This window comes from Carassius gibelio, chromosome A20 (assembly GCF_023724105.1).
Source record: "Carassius gibelio isolate Cgi1373 ecotype wild population from Czech Republic chromosome A20, carGib1.2-hapl.c, whole genome shotgun sequence".
Lineage (NCBI taxonomy): Eukaryota > Metazoa > Chordata > Actinopteri > Cypriniformes > Cyprinidae > Carassius > Carassius gibelio.
This window is the reverse complement of record NC_068390.1, coordinates 2,472,391-2,493,733: the sequence shown is the minus strand read 5'-3', so window position 1 is coordinate 2,493,733 and position 21,343 is coordinate 2,472,391. Positions and strand designations below refer to the sequence as shown.

Here is a 21,343-nt window from a genome sequence, read left to right as displayed (position 1 = left end):
TATTTAGTAAACATAGCATAATGAGTTGTCCTACCAATTTTCTTTTTGAAACTATAATCAGATTTTGATTTACAGCCATTTGGAATGTTAATTGTTTTGCTCTTCAAGGGGACTCTACTGGGCCCCTGGGGATGGAAGGGCAGGAAAAAAATGCACAGCTCTATTCTCATCATTGGCAACAAACTGTTGAGACACATTTTGTAGGTTGTCTTTTCAAAAGCATACCATTATGTAAGTTGGAAGTCATAGTTATCTTAGAATTAAGACACCAGAAAATCAACATAAGTGCCCATTTGGAAAGAGCTCAATTTATTTCATAAGATCAAGAGCAATAATACAGTGCTAATAGTAAACAAAGACAACAAATACATATTCTGACATTTCATCAGACAAGGCCAATGTGTCATTCAGTAAGACAATGTGTGACAGTGTGCAGTTTATGGTTCCATACAATTCATGCAATTTAAAGAATCATAATATAAAATACCTAATTCATAAATCTCTGTAAAGAATGTCTCATCTTTGTCCTGCTCAGGAGCTAGACATCAGTAATGTGCATGAACATCTTCATTATAATACAGAACAGGATTCATGTTGATCTTTCCTTGATTCATCACCTTCAGTTGTGCATGAAGTCCATGCAGTCTCTTCTAATGCAGCTCTTCATCTAACTGAATTTCATTAATATTACTAAATGTTCATGTCTTCATCAAAACAACCATGGTGATTATATGTGTTGTTTACAAAATTAAATGGTGTATCTACCAAAAAACCATCTCTAGTACAGAATATTCACCATACTTGATTATCCAACACCATACGCAATATTTTACTAGGATGCAGCATAAAGACAGATAAAGAAGCATATTAAGACAAATTATATTCAAGTGAAATAAAAATGGGTTACATTAAAACCATTTTATTTTAATCAGATGAAGAAACCCAGATGAAGGCATGGTGAAATGTCTTGAGCACCAAAGAATCACATCCAGTTTCCTTCTCATCATCAGAGCTCTCCTGGTTTTCTTCAAATCCATGTCTCTATCATGATCTTCTTCAATGTCATAAACAATTTGCAATTGTTATCCAGCACAACAATACAACTGATGAACAAGTCATGTGACCAATTCAAATCAAATCATTTTATTATCACAATACCATGAATGCAAGTATACAGGTGGTAAAATGCTTTTCTGCAAACTGCAGCATGACAAGTACTGAATATATTTGCAACACATATACAGTATCAAAAATATAAACCGTATACATAAGAGCTCAATACAGGTAGAAAATATAGTGCAATACTATACTATACAGAGAGAACAAAATGAAAACAATTAACAACAATCACTGTATACTGTAGATATACCTCTGCCCACTGCTCCGGGTGTGTGTTCACAGTGTGTGTGTGTTCACTGCTCTGTGTGTGTGCACTTCGGATGGGTTAAATGCAGAGCACAAATTCTGAGTATGGGTCACCATACTTGACTGTATGTCACGTCACTTTCACTTTCAGTACAGTATGAATTAGTGCAAACAGAATATCAGGTTGCAGAATAATAGTGAGTCAGAGTCCAGTCAGTGTAGCTGATAGAGTGCAGTGCACACAGTATGAGGCTGCTGGTGTGTGTATGTGTGTGTGTGTGTGTGTGTGTGTGTGTGTGTGGTGTTACTGGTACGAGTTCAGTTCAGTCTGATTGCCTGTTGAAGGAACTTGTTTTGCAGTCTGCTGGTGCTGGTTCTGTGATAATGTCTGTCTGATGGTGATGTTGAGAGCAATCCATGGCTCGTGTGGCTGGAGTCTCTGACGGTCCTCAACAAAAGAAAAACCTTGCGTAGATGTCCTGGAGAGACAAAATCATTGTGTCAATTATATATTATTATTATTTAGAATTGTTGTAATGGACATACCATTGATTCCTGTTGAAGGTTGTTGGAGGTATGGGCTCTCAGTTGTGAAGTTTCTTTTATGGCCGTAACATCTGTGCAGTCACACAGCTGTTTGGGAATTCAGTCTTCACAGTTTCAGGCTGCAGCGCTGCATTTGGTGACCATTGACTCCTCCATCTCTGGCCTCAGACCCGCTTCTCTTTAGTCTGGAGTGAAGACAAATGTTCTCAGTACCAGCTTTCCTTCTACTGCAGTCTTTCTGTACAAGTAGAAAATAATAAAAACAGTCATAACAAATCAGTTATGTATTGAAAACTCATAGTACATATGAAGACTTCAGATGCAAAGGCATCTAAGTTCCACCTGAAGTTTTCTTCTAAAATTCTTCTTAGAAGAACATTTCATACAGAACTTAAAGGCTTTTGCATCTGAAGTCTTCATATACAACACATCTCGTTCTTCATTTCTCCATCAACTGACTTCATCCTCCTTCAAAAACTGTAAGTCCATAAGAAAAATAGTTTTGGTGAATACAGGTGCAGGTGTCAGTACTCACCATATTCAGTCATTTTCTGCCCAAATTCCAGAAATGATGCCCTGATGATTTGTTCATTCTAGGACTTATAAAAAGATGTATATGTGAAAAATGATAATTGCTGACTTGAATAGAGATCAACATCATATGCTGTACTAATGCATTGCTTGAATACAGACACATCAATGGGGATGAGCACCTTTTCACTCTTTTCTGTTTGGGCACAATAGAGCCATGTTCATTCCTCATCCCCAACAGGACTGATGTTCTTTGTGTTTTTGCTCTTCAGCTGTAAAACAAAAATATGTCTATTAACCCCATGTTTAATTACTATTGCTTATTACATATGAATTAAGACAGATATAATTAAGTAAATTCACCAAAAGATTCAGGTTAGAGGATTAAATGAATATTGATTACAATTTTCTACAAACCTTTCTTGGAGAGGGCTGATCATGACAGGAACTTGCTGAGCCTCACTAGTAGACATTCAGTTGACAAACCTGAAAGAGGCCATCATGCAACCATCCGCTCTGTTTGTACCTTACAACAGAGCAAGAGAGAATGTGTGAGTGAGTGGAGAGAGTAAAGGACTAAGATGAAGACAAACAAGCAAAGAAAGGCAAAATCTTGCGTTTGAGTTTAACAAAATGAGAGGGAAGAAAGCTGTATCTTCAAGCTATATTATTCTCAATTATTTTCTACACTATAACATGCAGCAGGATTGTTGTAAGCAGTTTAAAGACCTCTTCATACCAAGGATGAGTCCATACTTAATGACACAGAGGAACAACATCAGTGGAATATATTTTCCAGCTGATGAACATTAAACAGCCAATCAAAATGCACATTTCAAAAGCTTGATCATTTAAAGTGGCAGACATCAACGTCGCTGCAGTGTGTATATTAATAAACATAACTTTATCATTGGTTGATGTTGGTGTGGATGCTAAAATAGTTATTGTAGTTACTATTCTTGGTGTGAACAGCCTTAAATGATCTAATTTGGCCAAATTAACTGAAGATCTGATGTGTCACATGACAAGTTACACAGCATTTCCTGACTTGCTTTTAAACAGACGTGTTCAATTAAAATCAACATGGAAATAAAGGCAGACTGTGAGGTGCGGACAGATATCATGTACTGTTAGAACGGGTTAAGACGGTGCTAATAAAGAATACAGTGGACTCAATATAAACTTTAGGATATAACGCTCTGACTACTTAAAATGGACACAGTCTGCATGAGAGCTGAGGCGATGGTCAATGACAGCAGGAGGAAAAGCTGGAGAGTACGCTTGTACAATATCATATGAATTTGCTGAAATTGTTTGAATTATTAATACTTTGACATAGCACAGGGTTTGTACTGATGGGGTCGTGAGGTATTTAAAAAAGTAAAAAACATAAAATTCGGTGCAAAATGTAACTGCAGTAAAGTTCTGTCGAGGTGCTCAGATCAACACAGACGTACCTCTGGAAATATCTGCCTTAGCAGCTTTTGGTCTTCTCCGTAAACACACAAGATGGTCAAATTCATCCCTCTCCACAAACAAGGTTTGACAGGCCCATGGTCTTCCTTTTCAGCTGGAATAAAGAAAAAGTAACAAGTTGTTGTTGTTGTTTTAATACATACATGTTTAGACAGTGTGTTAGAAATGATCTGTGAACAAAATATTTGAAAGGAAGGACTATAAGGAAGGTTATTAACATAAAGTAAGGATAAATTAATTAAAGTAAATCAGTTATAACTACATATCTTCAACATTACCTGTGTCGAACCTTTGAAGGACTTCATCTTCACTGGAAACTTCTTCAAGTTGAGCTTCGAGTACAAGTTCCCTGTTAATACAAGAACTGATCAAAATCTGATTCTGAGCTGTGAAAATATGCCATGATGAACAAGAGAAAGAAAGAAAAATATGTGTGACTTATTTATGAATTACAGTTCAGAAAAATAGGAAAGGAAAATGAGAGAGAGAGAGAGAGAGAGAGAGAGTGAGAGAGAAAGAGAGAAAGAGAGAGAGAGAGAGAGAGAGAGAGAGAGAGCATCATAAAGAGCTGCTGGACACTGAATGTTGTTGTAGGAGCTGGAGATGTATGTGATATGAAGAAACTGCAAAACTGAAAAGAAAAAAAACACTGAATCACAATTACATTACAAAAAGGTATTAAAGGCATGGCAAATGTGTTACTTAACTAAAGAGTACACAATAAGCAGTTACTGTGGTGAAAAGCATGGTAACGTGTTTATACTACAAATACCAAAGTAAAACTACAGTTATGACGGGAGATACATTGAGTTGTGGTTACTGAGGTTTTATAACACGTGACATGGTTCAGCGACATGTTACTATGGTAAAAACATGGTAAATGCGCGACTTTTACATGACCTCTTTCCACCACAGGCGAATTTCAAACGAATATCACAATGAAAACTAACTTTATAAAGCTGCAGATTTCGATTAAATGATTTGAACGTCAAACTGGTTTAATAGGACATACAGTGTCCAGTATCGATTTGAAAATAAAAACTCATATTATTCATAAACGATCGACTACTTTATGAGACGGGAGAAAACCTTACCTGTACATGTCTCGAAGTCATCTAAAATCCATATCATCAAAATCCACGAACATCTGGGAGAGTTTAAATCAAACAATTCAAAACGCAAATAGCAAACATGTTAAAATAAACCCACAATGCATTTAGGCGAAAGTTCATTTATCATACCTCCTGTTGCCAATAGGGGCGCTAATTTAGAGAACGCTCGTGTGGGTCGTATTTATGGATAGTGACAAACGACCCATACGGTCGTATGAGTTGGAGGACTTGTTGTTTTGTAAGTGGCCTAAATTGTAAAACATACATTAACATACAGCACACCAAAGACAACAGTTGGTAACAATTATTTCAGACATACTCTACAAAAAGATGTAACAAAATAGATACCTTATTCTGAAAACAAAGCAAAACAAAGAAACTGCATAAATGTTCATGTCGCGATGCACTCTGAGAGCCAGTGGCGGGTCTACTTGTGACTGAGAGTAAGTAAAGAGAATAATTAAACAATACTCAAAAGATTTTTGGTAACTGAGACTTCTGACAGCGGTACTTAAATCTTGCTGAAATAATTTTAATTTATACTAATACTCACATTTTCTGGTTTCCTATACAAACACAAGTTATCTCTACAGAATTGTATTAAACATTATTAACTACAAATTTTAAGGCTATCAGTTAAAATACATTTATTACATTGTACAGTGATATAGAGACTTTATGGAGAAGTTAACAGCATGTTTAGCACACAGACATTTAAAGAGTAATTTGAAAAATATGTAAAAGCTATTTAAGATTAAAGCAGTTTTAGCCTGTTTTTTAGGGATTTTCTGTGTAATAAGATTATTTTACTGTTCGAATTTGGTGATACAATGTTGACATGTGGCACAGTATGCAACAGATGAGTTCCCTTGTCTGCTTTTGATTAACACAGATGGCTTTATGTATGACTCTTTATCTTCTCATACTTTCCCTTATCCTATCTAAATGCAATCTCAAAAACTGCCCTATGAACTCACAAATAAATTACCATTTTCAAATCAGCAAAAAAATTTGACATTAAGTGCCCCATGAATGTTGTTTATTATGCTCAAATAGCATTAAAAAAGCGTATTTTTCAGGCTTGTCGAGCCAATGCACATGCGCTTATGACTGCACATGCGCATTGGCTGGTCTAGCCTCAGGTTTCTATGGGATCAGCATTTGATATTTCTATAGTCTTTGGTTAGACTTGAACTTCAGTACTGTTTTATTAGAGTAGCCTTTAAAATCTACTTTAATTAGTAATTACTAATTTGACAGCACCTGATTTCTGATATTTCTGTTTCTGTCTGAATTCAGTAACCACATGAATTATTGGTTAATCAACTTATTATACTATATTATATATCTAACTATATTAATGACCATTTTGACCCAGTTCAACACTGCATTTGCTCCCTATTAAACATTGTATAGATGTTAAAATCTTGCTGATTACTTAAAGATCTGAATGGTTTAGTTCCTCAGTGCTTGAGTGAGCTCCCATTGCATTATTGTCCTTCACATCCAAGTGAGGTCTCAAAATTCTGGCCAGTTGATAATACCTAGAATATTAAAATTGACTGTGGGCAGTACATCCTTTTCCTATTTAACGCTAAAACTCTGGAGCAAACTTCCTAGCATTGTTCGGAAGGCAGACACACTCTGTCACTCTGCTAGTCATCTGCTACTGGCTTAACAGCAGCTCTACCTTCATGTTTTAACCTGCTGGACAGACTACAGCTCTTCCTTTTCATCTAAAATGCCAGTGTGACGTATCCTGATTAATATCAAAATGTTTTCATTTCACTTGACCATATGCACGGTAGTCTCATCCGCCCATGTTCCGTTGGCTAAACGTCTGATGCATATGGGACACAAAAGTGGGAACACTTTAGGAATGTTTAAGTCGTTATGGGATTTGTTGAATTCTACAGGATTTCTCAGAGACGTGTGTGTCGTGTTCTTTAGCTTTCCGCCTGGAAACTAAGATATTGTGGCGCCAAACCCCCTCACGAAAGTAGAGAGCCATTGTGTTTACAACTGTGATGAACTGAGCTTATCAGGATCAACTAAGCGCTGGATTTTCAAAAGTATGTGAAATATTTAAAGTTTGTGGCATAGAATCTTTAAAATATGTCTGGGAGTTTTACACGGTCTGTTATTGTGGCAAAATTTCCACACCGTGAAACATGATGAAGATGCCAATGTGCCAAAATGTGTTTGGTTGTTGGACATGTCAGTCAAACAGCCTCATGGGCGGGCCTTGGCCAATGAAAGCTGCCATGAATTCCAGACCTTACGCGAGACTATATGCATGCTTACTTCTTGGTTTTAGATAAGCCAGCTCAGTCATTTCTAGTCAACTGTCAAAATCTCTACATAATGTTTCTCTACTTAAATTTGTTTGTCTAAGAGGACCTAACGTCCACGTATACTGTTTAATAAATGACAAACCCGAGTGTAAATTTTTTTGCAAGTTAATCCGCTAAATTGTTCCGCAACTCATTGCTATAATTGACAGTGATAACAGAACAAAATATCCAATAATCCATTGTCAAAAATAAAGCTGTGCATTAAGCGATTCATACTAAGCTCAAAGTAACAAAACTAAAACAGTAACAAGTGTTGGCTGAACATTTATATAATGAGTGATCCTCTGATACTATCTACTGGTTGTAATGATAATATCATGTAATTTTCATTTTAAAAGTCTTTGTTTTCTGTCAGGAGATTTTAGCAGATTTTTTCATGTCATCTTCATGAATGAAAAGTGAATCTTTAAAGTGATTTGTACTGCAAAGCTGTAGAGTTGAGACATAACAAAGGCTCTAAAATAGTATAAGTGGTTACAAAATGTATTAATGGATATAAAGGTAAGTTATTGATTATCAAGAATGCCATTATGATGTAGTATAAGAGATAGCATCACTAACTAGCTAGAATTAGCCTAAACAGTTATGGTGTTATAATTACGTGGCTAAGTACTCTCCTGGGATTACCAGGCTTGACATATGAAACTAGCCTATATGTTGTTAAATAACATGAAATTATATATTAATGCCACTATCATTATTTATGGTGTTGCATTATTTTGTTTCTCAGTTTCTGTCAAGAATGAGGCAGGAGAGGTTTCTGTGAGGGTCTCTACCTATACTTTATATATTACAACATCAAATGAGCTTCACCAGAAGTTTACAAGTTGCCTTTTCTGTATGCAGAAGTTGACCAGAGGAGACCTGGTCCCTCTACTGAGCCTGCTTCTCCCAAGGATTTTTTCCCCCTCCATTTCTGTCACCAGATAGTCTTTGGGTTTCTTGACATTGTCACCTTTGGCTTGACTATATACTATATATACTATATAATGCATGTCCTGATTTTGCTGAGTTATATGCGTTCCTAGGTCAACATATTTTGTTGACCCTGGAACAACATTTTACTCCAAAACCTAACCTTGACCATGAGTAATCCCTAAAATCAGAGGAAATGATAGATGAATGACACTGATGTACAAGCACCAAACAGTGATTTTAAGCATAAACTTCAAATCTGATTGGTTAATCACAATGTTGTTCCAGGGACAACAAAGATGTTGTCCCAGGAACATGTCTCACTTGGTAAAATTAGGTTCCCATACTTGGCAAATGTCATGACTTTTTTTTCAAGAAGCCCCATCAGTACAGCATGTAACATCTTTGACATCATCCAGGGCAGCATCCTCCTTTAAAACCAGTGCTGCATCAGTTTAGGGGAAAGGATATTCTCTTCGTTGACCAGTATTCATCCCAGTCACCGCCTGTTCTTCATCCGTGGCCTAAAAAGAGAAAAACATTTGAAAAAAGAAAACATTTAATTAAACTCTATCCATTTTCAGATAGAGGTGTATTCACATCAGTAAGGATAGGTAAATAATCTGTTTTATAATTTCAACACTTTACATGTTTAATGTCTCTATCTACCACAGCGCTCTAGAAGGCTTTAATGGCAGCACTAGTGTGAGTGTGTAATATTGTTTGAATAAATATATTACTTTCAGAATGCGACTTCTTTACTGAAACATTCAAACAGACATGACATTTACATACCGCACAAATTTCCATGTACGTGGAGGGCTGCTCTTCAAATGGTTAGTTCACCAAAAAATGAAAATGGTCATAATTTACTCTCCCCGATGTTGTTCCAGACCCATGCAAACTCCATATTTTATTTTTAACATACATGTTCACTACCATAATTTAAGATTTATTAATTTATATCTAAATATCTGAATGGATTCCTTCTATTAAAAAAAAAAAGGCGCAGTGCATGGGGGATCCCCTCGTTAGAAAACGCTTCCCACCCCTGGGGGCCCCTCTAATGCTGGGCCCTTGGAATTTTCCTAACCTTCCCTCCCCTTACAGGTTCCATTCTCAAACTGTTCAACATATTTTCACTGCACAAATGAACAAATCTCTTGTAATGAGACACATAAGTAAAACATATTTTTTACAGAAATTATAGTTTTCCACCAAGATAAAAGATCAACTGGTGTCAGTCAAAAAAGTACAATATTTTCTCTTGCAAGTGCAGTACAAACTATGCATATTATTTTACAAAAAACCTTTAAATATTATGACATTTGGATTGTTCTTCTACATGTTTATAACAATACATCCACGCACAAACACTGCAAGCTAAAGTTTGGGGTTATTTTTATGGAATTACATTTTGTTTCAATAATAATGAACGAAACTTTATAAAACTGAATGTAACTTTTTCAGAAACTATCAAAAATATGGCATTACAAAAGAAAAAAAAAAAACAATGAAAATGAAAAAAATTAACACAGTTGCACAAATGTAACAGGCTCTTCAAATATGCTTCATTTTTGTTAATGTTTTTCAAAGATTCGTTTTCGCTTATCATGGATTGTGAATGCATTGCCACTAGGGGTGTAACGGTACGCAAAAAATGACGGTTCGTTACGTACCTCGGTTTTAAAGTCACGGTTCGGTTCACTTTCGGTACAGTAAGGGAAAGAAATGCAAACATTAAACTGCAGGTTGTTTATTACTAAACAGTTTGTTTAGACTTTTTAAAATACTTTTTAATAAAATATATCTAAAATAAAAAAAGAATATGAAATAAAATACAAGAGCTCATCTTTACAGACTGAGACAGTCGAAGGTCAAATATTATTTACATATTTAGTAATACAAATCAAAGCGAGAGCTTTCCAATATGCGCGCCACTCTCTGGCGCCACTGACTAAGTGGCGTCTGTACTTCCCGGTCAGAGAGCACCTGTCCATCAAAAGCTCACTCCAATCAGAGTAGATCACTGTTAACCCTGTCCCCATGAGAAGTTTGTGTCAAAACTCCAAACGAAAAACTGCGAAGCAAAAGAGAAATCTGTGGTAATGCATTCACAATCCATGATAAGCGAAAACGAATCTTTGAAAAACATTAACAAAAATGAAGCATATTTGAAGAGCCTGTTACATTTGTGCAACTGAGTTAATTTTTGTTCATTTTCATTGTGTTTTTTTTTTTTTTTTTTTTTTTTTTTGTAATGGCATATTTTTGATAGTTTCTAAAAAAGTTACGTTGAGTTTTATAAAGTTAAGTTCATTATTATTGAATTAAATGTAATTCCATATATTTTCATCTGTTTTATACAGTATGTTGCCAAAATACAATTTTGAGCATGTGGTTTATTGAAGTTCATTGTAAAGACATTGCTGCCAGTCATTTGATTTTTAACATTCATAATGTACAGTGTTGATCTAAATGCATACTAGGCTCTTATTGAATGTACAGTTGTGTATTTACCTGATGCCGCGTTATCAATGTTGATTCACTTTGTAAAATCAACACCTAATTCAGCGTTAATCCAATGTCTACAGAACAACCATAATTCACCCGTGATGAAGGTAAGATGGTGAAACAAAGTACGATTTCAACAGTGAAACAATGTCACGATTTACATTTGTTACAGTATCAACGCTGATCAAATCTGCACAATTTAACGTTTATTCAACCATAGTACTGACATCATTTCAACATTGAAATGCTGGCTGGGACAGAGGAAGGTGTGGCCAAATTAAGACTCAAAATTGCCCCCTAGTGGACGAGAACGTCCCCAACATAACATAAGGTTTAAAGAAGACAGAGAGGTACAGAATCATCACGGCCTGCGTCTGGATGGAGAGTGAACCGATACCCACCAAACGTTCTGACCTCACCTGCATGTTTCTAGTTTGTTCACTTCTTTAGGAATCATTCTAGAAATATTCCTTGTAGGTTTTGAGTTATTTATTTTTGTAAGCTGCAAATAAGTCCAGTAGAGTGAGTTTAAAGGTAAAGAGAAAAGCACAAAACAGACTAGTTATTAGTATATTCTATGCTTGATGAGAAGGATCACATTAATTTCAAATTTCAAAGTCAGAGTATTTCTTATTCCTTCTTAAAGAGACTGTTTGATTTATTTTACTGATAAATGTTAATTAATGCATTAACTATCAAACAAGTATTAACATTATTCCTGCATGATTACATCTCCTTGATGGCTGCTAGCGTATTTAAGTGAAGTGAAGTGAAGTGATATTCAGCCAAGTATGGAGAGTGTGAATTTGTGCTCTGCATTTAACCCATCCGAAATGCACACACACACACAGAGCAGTGAACACACACACACACACACACACACACACACACACACACACACACACACACACACACACACACACACACACACACACACACACACACACACACACACACACACACACACACACACACACACCCGGAGCAGTGGGCAGCCATTTATGCCCGGGGAGCAGTTGGGGGTTCGATGCCTTGCTCAAGGGCACCTAAGTCGTGGTATTGAAGGTGGAGAGAGAACTGTACATTCACTCCCCCCACCCACAATTCCTGCCGGCCCGAGACTAGAACTCACAAGCCTTCGATTGGGAGTCCAACCCTCTAACCATTAGGCCACGACTTCCCCTAAAAAAACTTGCAAGAATGTCAACATGACATGTCCCTGTCCATTTTCTTTGCGGTAACAGCACCCGAAATGCTTGAATAATCAGAAATTCTTACGTTTGTTCAATTATGATACAAAGATCTGTGTTGTCCATGTGTTATAATGGGCACCGCAATATTTCTGCGAGAAATATCGAACCAGCTGTTTGGTTTCACTGTAACCGTTTCCGTAGAAACACGGCTTGTAGTCTTTTGTGACATTGTTGTAGCCCCTATTCCACGTATTGCAGAAGAGACAAATGTTTTGCAAACTCCCTTAATCTCATTATCCAGGCAAACTGCTCACCTTTTGTCAAAATTCACCATTTTGAAAGCAGAATCCCTCGTCTATGTTGATGTGTGAACAGCTTTTTTTCTTTCATAAATGTTAGGGTGTTTTTTTAAGATACAAATATATATACACAAAGAAATATATTTTATTTTTAGTTGTAAAAATAAAAACAATAGGACAAATTAAATAAACGTAGTTTAAAGTGAAATAAACGTTTTTTTTTAGGTAGTCTACAATTGGTTTATCTAAAATCTAGTAAGATGTCTACAGAAATGGAATAATTAAATGTAAATAAAACTGCATAGCTTTCACTGTATTACTTAAATATAAATTACATTTTATTAGAGTTCGATACAAAAGTTATAAAGGCAAGAGCAGTGAATAAGTTTATTTTGCTCTTTAAATCCGTATTAAAATACACAGGCAGCAGCAGGTTCATTATGCTCCATGCTATTTTGGAAATTTACATACATCTCTAACGATAGACACTTTATGCTGTTGCCGCAATATATCACCATACTGCCAGCCCTACTCATTAACAAATTGAAACTTGTTTTAAACAAGTATTCTTGTCACTAATACAGATAATGAAAATAAATAAATTGGTTATGTATATATCTATAATGTTTTAATTTCCGTATCCTTTTTTTTTTCTTAACAAATAAATAAGTTGTTATCCTAGTATGAGCCTGTTTGTCTCTCTATACACAAACACAGATGCTTGTTGTCATTTGACCAGTTTTAAAGGTCTTGTGGTGGACCTTGAGGATGGCAACCAGGTCAAGTTGGCAGAGGACAGTACTGTCTTGCAGCGAGTCAATTTCAGTATGTCTTGTGTGTGTGTGTGTGTGTGTTTCCTTTTCTGGAAAAAGATGAACTGTACGTAAAGAAATGTATAAACTTCTCTTAACCTTTTATATTAAGCTATTAATCTATTTAAAACAACACATGGCAGTAAAAACCTTAGTATTGACGATATCACAAAGCATTATGGTCCAAAAAGAGAATGGAAGCATTTTAATAGCCTCAATACCTCGTATACACAATCTGGTAGGATGTGTTCTTGAAGTTCATTTTATAATGTCTGATAACAATTAAACACTCATAAGTTTATTTCATCTGCTGATTTATTTTTGTGATGTGGTATTTATGTTTCTGCAAATTTAGTGTTTACCACTTGATTATTTTATCAAATTTATGTCCTTGCTTAAATATGTGATTAAGTGCACTTATTTGTTGCAGCAAAATACTATTTTTATGATAACTATTTTGACCTCCCTGGTGCTCTTCTCTGTGCCAGAGTGGTGGATATGTTGAACAAGGTCAAAATAAATCAATGCTCTTCACGAATGCTATATGTCTATTGTAGATGTGAAGTAGCATTTGTTAATTAGCTGTAAGGGTTAATGTTTACTTAATAAAATGTATGTTGTCAAATGTTATTGTTTTCATTTATAATTTTTTTAATCCTAGCAAGGAGCTGAAATCACATCTGACATTTGGAAAGACATTGTTGCTGCTATTGACCATAATTACAACACATCTGCATTTTGTGGTATGTAGAAATAACCCTTTTATACTCTGTGTATGACCAGCATTTCAAAGTGTATTTAAATTCTGATATAATATAAAATGGCTGTTTTTAAACATTTTGAATGTTTATTTTTAGTTATCCTAAGATGATTTTCAAAGTTTGAAGTCAGTGTAAGAAATCATTCAGGATGAAAAAGTAGAGGTCTTTGTACTGAGCACTTACCTCTGGAAAACATTACACTTTTACCACAGACATAAACAAACAGCAGCACTGGCACTAAAACTTTATTTGTGTTGTTATTATAATACACACATTGTGAGATATTACAGAGTTAAATGAACAAAAACAAACAAACACACAAACAAACAAACAAAAACAATAAAACAAATCATACAATTATTATTATTAGTATTAGTATTAGTATTTAAACCATTTATTTAAAAACCTGGCTCAATAAGAATACTAAACACAGGAACCTTTTGTTAAAGTGTGAGCACAGGAAAAAGACAAACACAAGCACCATTTTAATACATATCCATCAGTTCAGGTTTCAGGCAAATGCAACAGGTCCATTGTCTAATTTCTTGGATAATTTTTCTTGGTGTTCAATAATAATTGAGATTATCAAACTATTTTCATACAAATAGGTCTTTTGTAAATCAACAAGCTATAGACATGTTTTTTTTTAATTAGTCATCCTTTTTAATTCTGCATGACTCTTGGGGAGATGAGAAAATTAGTATAAAGGCAGACAATTTTTGAAATAGAAAGATTGAGGTTTTCTTGAGTGTGTTTATCACGTTGATGCAATCAAGAAACCAGAGAAAGAACAGTGAACATTACCATCAGCATAAATGCCATTGGACTGGTCATCTGGAACCTGGATGTACACTGTGTCATGGGAATTCAGCATGAGGACTGTACTGCCAGACATCTGGTCAAGGAAACCTTTGTTGTACTCATCATATGAAAACATGACTGGATCTCTGTTTTTGTAAAGTGCTACCAATGCATTTGCTCCATTTACATGCATATGGAAAGAAAAGTAGTAAAGTCCTGGAACCTCACAGGTGAATACACCAGTGCTGGGATTATAGTGGTTATCTCCATTGTAAACAACCTGGTTGAATGCAATTGGTGTTCCAGCATTAGGATAAGCTGTGGTAAGAAGAGCTGTGAATGCTGACATGGGTGCCTTTATCATCGTGTGACTAACAGGCATTGCCATCTCATGGGATTTAATTGGCATGCTTTTTTCAGGATATGAATAAACAATCTCACCTGGGGGTCCAGGTGGCCCAGGAGGCCCTGGTCGACCTGGGAGACCATCATGACCTCTGGCACCAGGAATTCCGGGAGGACCCTGTGGTCCAGAAATTCCCTTAGCTGTGAGCCCTGCTGGGCCAGGGGGCCCTGGATGTCCTGTATGACCCTTAAGCCCTGGTGGACCAGCAGGTCCTACTGGGCCTGTTGGTCCTCTAGCTCCAGGGATGCCATTTTCACCCCTTGCACCTGTTGGCCCTTGAAATCCTGTATGTCCCTTTTCTCCTGGTGGCCCCTTGCTACCTGGGATACCTGGTGCCCCAGTAAATCCTGGTTCACCCTTGGGACCCTGATGGCCCATATGACCTATTGGACCTGGTGGACCTGCTGCACCTGGAACACCAGATTTTCCTGAGAAGCCTTGTGCACCTTGTTCACCTTTTGCACCTTTTGGGCCAGGTGCTCCAACCAAACCAATATCACCCTTAGCTCCCTGTGGACCATGTTCTCCCTGGAATCCTCTAGCACCCTGAGGACCTGGTGGACCTATTGGACCAATAGCACCTGGTTGACCTGTGTGACCCAATGGCCCTGGTTCTCCCTTTTGGCCTGTTGTACCTGAGGTTCCAGACACTCCCCTTTCTCCTGGAAGTCCAGGTGATCCAGGTCTGCCAATACCTGGCAGACCTGGAGCACCTGGCTGTCCTGCTGGTCCTTGAGGACCTTTTTGTCCCATTGGCCCAGGCATACCTGCAGCACCATTAAGGCCTGGTTTTCCTGGTGCTCCTATTCCAGGTGCCCCTGTATGACCCTTTGGTCCTGGTATTCCCATAGGACCTGGCGACCCATCCCTACCTGGCATTCCTGACTTTCCAGGCTCTCCAGGATATCCACTTGGTCCAGGTTTTCCAATTCCAGGCTGACCTGGCTGACCAGGAGCTCCCTGAGGGCCCATTGGACCTTGGCCACCAGGTGCTCCTTGAATACCATAGCCAGATTCTCCTTTCTGGCCTTGCAGTCCTGGAATTCCAGGAAGACCCTTTAGACCAGGTTCTCCACGTGGGCCCATTGCTCCTGGAAGTCCGTGTGGTCCAGGCTTTCCAGTAGAAGAAATGCCAGAAGATCCAGGGATTCCAGGGGATCCTGGTGCTCCTCTTGCACCTTGAGGTCCTGCAGGACCTGGATGTCCCTTCTCGCCTGGAATTCCAGGTGCACCTGATTTTCCAGGTGCGCCTGGGGTTCCAGGTTTACCAGGTGAGGAGTAGCCTGCTGGACCTGGTGGTCCAGGTGGACCAACCGGACCGGGGTGTCCAACTCCATTCTTACCAGGAATTCCTGGTGGGCCAGGTAGGCCGGGAGCACCAGGTTCACCTGGGGCGCCTGGAATACCAGGTTCACCAGCAACAGCTAAGAATAAGATAAAAAATATAATGTAATTTAGATACAATCTTACATTACTTGAATAATATAACAATATATTAATTTGCTTGTAAGACATTCCTTAACATACACACTTGGCTCAATATCATGGTGATGACTTAATTTAAACCTCAATTTTGACAAGCAAAATTTTGAAATTTGAAAGCAAAATTTTCATCCTTGACGTTCTTAATAAGAGATTCATCAGCTAGTACATTTTCTGTCAATGGTATATTTTTTAATCTCACTGGTGATTTAGTCACATGTGTAGACTAAAAATAAATATATTAGGATAAATAAATATATTAGAACAATATTTATGTTAAATGCACTTAATGTATTAATGTGCATGTGCGTGTGCGTTTGTGTTTGTGTGTGTGTGTGTGTGCAGGTTTGCAAAATGTCCTCACTATTTAAAAAAGCTCTCACTAATATACTGAAACCTGCTGAACACCAACTAGTAAGCTGGACCTCTCTAGTTTAAAAGGTTTATAAAAGCGTTGATAGCTCCGTGGGCAGCGCCAACATGTAGTACCATTGCTCTTTGGGCATCCCGGCTCCCGGACCTGTCATGACCCCCCCACCCTCTCACCCACATTGCTTCCTGTTGGCCTACTGTCCTGTCTAAATTAAAGGTGTAAAATGCCAAAAATAAATTTAAAAAGAAAAAAAGTTTGCAGCTCCAAATAAGCTTGCTATTTAAATATCTAGTGATTTGCACAAATTTCTGTGAGGGCTATTTTTATAGCCAGGGGTAGAGTTTAGGCAATAGAAAATATTAACCTGATATAAAAACTATGGAAGTCTTATTTAATTTTGATTATATTAGTCCTCACTAGTATAGTAAAAAAAATGCTTGTTAGTTGAAATGTTTGTAAGTCGTTATACCATTTGTTTAGATAGTACTTGACAAGAGACATCATTAACTAGAAGTGAATCACCTGTACAATTATATTTTAGAATAAAATATGCTGTAAAATTATTTACACATAGACATAGGTGTTGCACGGTTGGGTTGGATTGTTTGACCTAGATAGAAAATTGGGATGTTTTTTTTTTTTTTTTTTTGAAAGAGTTCTTGTCCAGAAACTAATGGTATAGATTAACACCACAGTGTGGCTTATGTTGGGCACTCCTGTTGTATAATGTGGTTACATCTGTTTTGGAGATTTTACATTATGGTGATTGTGGTGTAACTGAAGAGATATTAACTAACAGTATTTGTAAATATGCTTTTTGCACAAGGACACAAGCACTATTTCTCCCTTTTGTAAATAATTATTAGAAATCTAAAGTGATGTTAGATACATTTGTTGACTGTAGATCCAGATAATAGATCCAGATTTGTGTACATCTGAGATACCCTCATGACGAAGAGGCTAATCTAATTTTTCAATCTAACTAGTTATTTGTATACATGTATGTATTTTTTGGCAAGGCAATCTCCCTTAGTGTATTTTCTCTTAATATTGCACCTGCTACTGTTATTCTGTATAAATACTCTGATGCATTTCACATGACGGAACATTACAGTGATGAAATACATTAAGTATATATAAATCAGAAGTAAACTCACTGTGAGATTTTGTAGGATAATGCATTTTCTTCACATTATAGTATCTTTCAGGGGTGGCCTCAGCCAGTACCACAAGAAGAAGAAGAAAGCTTGTTACTCTGAGGTCCATTTTCTAAAGCTAAGCCTGTAAAGAAATTATGAAACAAAAACAATAATGAATAAGTGACAAAAAACACATCTCCCACTCATAACACTTAAAAATGGGCATTATTAACAAGAATGTGATTTCAGTATATATAAACAAGATGCATAATATCAACATAAAAACCAAATTACAAAAAAAAAAAAAAAAAGCATCAAATGCATGTCTAATCATTTGAAAACCTTGCTTTTCCAATTGCATACTTAATAAACATGGTCCAGGAACTCACTGACACACATAGAAAGTAGCATCTAAATGATCATCTTCTCCCACCTGTTCCAGCAATGCCATCAGCATTAAGCTGGAGCAGAGGGCTATAGAACAGCTGTACCCACCTGCAGGCTGGAGCTCCAGAAGTCAGGGGTGGTCAGGCTGCTCTCCCGGCCAATCTGTATATTTGTAAGTTTCCAGTCAGTCTGTAGAAAGTCCTGAGTCCTGTTCACAGGAGTGGATTCTGCTATTTATACCAAATTTGCTTCTCCAGCAGCACCCAAAATCTCCCTCCCTCCTTGTGTGATGTCAGTTTTAATGATGGGTATGATGTCCCATGTGAGTGCATGGCAGATCTGCATAATATGGTAGTTCTTATCATTTTGATCTGTGGTCATGCTTTGTTTTGATCCTTACAGGCAATAATAACAATAACAGTAAAACATAAATAAATAGGATGTTGACAGCATATATATTAAACACTGTTTTTTAAAGGGACATTTTATTTAAATTTTTCTTTAAGTATTGTGCATATTTGATCAAATTTTAACTTTGTGCATTTTGGAGGAAATTAATTCCTTGCAGCTGTTTTGTGCATGAGGCGTTTCATTTTTTTATTTAGCATGTATTATGTTTCTGTGCATGAAGTATGGTTATTACATAATGGTTTTGCATAATCTTTTAAAAGAAAGATAACTGGTTGAAAATAATGTAGCATTTGTCTATGTATTTTCTCTCCTTTTTGATTTATTTCTTTAAAAGCATCTCAGGATCAGTGTCAAACCACAGCTCAGAATATGGGTGAAAGTGTGGTTAATTCTACTGTAGGACAGCAGAGGGCAGAACTGAAGTGTTTTTGTCTTCGCGTGGGAACTGTTGGGTGCACTAGCCACAGAAGTCATGATTGAACACTTGTCAACTGAAGTTGTTTGGTTGCAGTGTTAATTTTGACAGGGATTTTTGATTTAGTCTTGTTCTTTAACTTGAGACGAAAATGCTTTAATAGTCTTTTTAGTCAATTAAGTCTTACATAGTTTTAGCCTAGTTTTACTCAACAAAAAGTCATTGCATTATTATCAACTTTTTTTATCAAGTCATTACTTTTAGTCAAACTGCACTTACCAACATCTATTTTGGTTACTATTAAAGGGATGTCCCAATCTGAGCCCCTGCTCCTTGAGGTCCGACGCTAAAGTGCCCTTGAGGTCCGGTCTGCCCTCGTAGATGTCCATAGATGTCCATCCATCAATTCTGAACATTCAGTCACAAACATGATGTGCGAGCGGTCGCGAGCGTGGATGGGAGAAGGGCGCTTGTTTTGTTTTTTTAAATGAAAACTTTGCATGCAACAGTCAGGCACCAATTGACAGCACTCTGATCCAATGGCATTCAGACATCGTCAGACTGACAGTACTCTAGCCCAATGATGGTGGGGGATCCAGTGGGGCCATGCTACTCTTTATCTCAACAATACTTAAATGTAGTGCCAGTAGAGCTGTAGTCAAGTCCAGCTTTGTCGAGTCCAAGTCAAGACCAAGTCCAGGACTAGTAGAGTCAAGACCGAGTCCAATGAGGTTCGAGTCCAAGTCAAGACCAAGTACAAATGAGAGAAAAAAGGATCCTCTTCAAGACCACATAATTAACTACTGATAATGTATGTGATGCGAGAGACAGCATATCTCCTATTCTAAGAAAATAATTTTACATTATTATTTGTAATTATCAAAAAGCATGTGCAAAGTAACAACTCTGTAGGACAGGGGTCTTCAAACTAGATCCTGGAGGGCCAATGCTCTGAAAAGTTTAGCTCCAACTGGCCTTAACACTATCTGGAAAATTCTAGTGTGTCTAAACAAAACAAAACAAACCAATATCCCGGAGTAATTCATATACTCAAACAGTACACTGACTGAACTGCTGTGAAGAGAGAACTGAAGATGAACACCGAGCTGAGCCAGATAATGAGCAAAGTCAAGAACCGTTTCTGTCAGACGCGTCCAATTCGAGAACCGAGGAAGCTGATGATACTTCACATGCGTGATTCAGCGTGAAGCAGAGCGTCTGATTCTTTTGGTGATTGATTCTGAACTGATTCTGTGCTAGTGTTATGAGCGCGGGTAAACCAAAGGCTTGAATCAAGGGCAATCATCACCAATGACGTCATTACGTAGAGCGCAAAAGAACCGGTGAATCGTTTTCTTCAACCGGTTTATTGAATCGAACTGTCCGAAAGAACTACTGGTGATCCGAAAACCGATGAAACGGTTCTTGATTCGTGAACGAGTCAATATTTCGTTCATTATCTGGCTCGCCTCGGTGTTCATCTTCAGTTCTCTCTTCACAGCAGTTCAGTCAGTGTACTGTTTGAGGACATGAATTACTCTGGGATATTGGTTTGTTTTAACTCAGAGGGAGTGTCAGACACATTAAAAAATTTAACAACTTAAGTCATTTGTGGATTAATGTGTATTGGAGATGCGAAACGTTTAAAACGCTTCAGTTCGATTTGGTGAACTGGTTCAAAAAGATCCGGTTACATCGAATGATTCGTTTGCGAACCGGATATCCAGACTGCTTTGTTTTGAACTCTCTCACAACAGACCCGAAAGAGAAAAAAATGATGAATAAAGTCATAGTTTTTGCTATTTTTGGACCAAAATGTATTTTCGTTGCTTCAAAAAATTCTAACTGACCCTCTGATGTCACATGGACTACTTTGATGATGTTTTTCTTACCTTTCTGGACATGGACAGTATACTGTACACACAGTTTCAGTGGAGGGACTGTGAGCTCTCGGACTAAATCTAAAATATCTTAAACTGAATTGATTCAGTGGTGTTGGGGAAAGTCGTGGCCTAATGGTTAGAGAGTTTGTCTTCCAATCGAAAGGTTGT

At 37.2% G+C, this 21,343-nt stretch overlaps 1 protein-coding gene, 1 long non-coding RNA gene and 1 pseudogene across 7 annotated transcripts; 1 reads left to right on the top strand and 2 right to left on the bottom strand.

The window, feature by feature from the left end:
• Nucleotides 1-276: 276 nt before the first annotated feature.
• Nucleotides 277-5,275, bottom strand: LOC127938615 (uncharacterized). Of its 6 annotated transcripts, none has more exons than XR_008148751.1 (9): nucleotides 5,160-5,275; nucleotides 5,013-5,065; nucleotides 4,197-4,549; nucleotides 3,900-4,012; nucleotides 2,860-2,968; nucleotides 2,625-2,714; nucleotides 2,447-2,510; nucleotides 1,912-2,149; nucleotides 277-1,844 (listed from the first exon to the last, which is right to left on the bottom strand). It is a non-coding gene; the product is annotated as an uncharacterized LOC127938615 (long non-coding RNA). The 6 variants fall into 6 exon arrangements; XR_008148754.1 differs by having other exon boundaries at nucleotides 4,197-4,267; nucleotides 5,019-5,065; XR_008148755.1 differs by lacking the exon at nucleotides 5,013-5,065 and having other exon boundaries at nucleotides 4,197-4,267; nucleotides 5,160-5,272.
• Nucleotides 5,276-12,988: 7,713 nt separating this feature from the next.
• LOC127938177 (5'-nucleotidase domain-containing protein 1-like) overlaps nucleotides 12,989-21,343 on the top strand; it is a 54,809-nt pseudogene continuing 46,454 nt past the window's right edge.
• On the bottom strand, nucleotides 14,108-18,676 carry LOC127938032 (collagen alpha-1(X) chain-like). The gene is made up of 3 exons (XM_052534397.1): nucleotides 18,575-18,676; nucleotides 18,098-18,221; nucleotides 14,108-16,509 (listed from the first exon to the last, which is right to left on the bottom strand). The coding sequence occupies exons 2-3, from the start codon at nucleotides 18,204-18,206 to the stop codon at nucleotides 14,636-14,638; spliced, it is 1,983 nt and encodes a 660-aa protein (XP_052390357.1). The 5' UTR covers nucleotides 18,207-18,221; nucleotides 18,575-18,676; the 3' UTR covers nucleotides 14,108-14,635.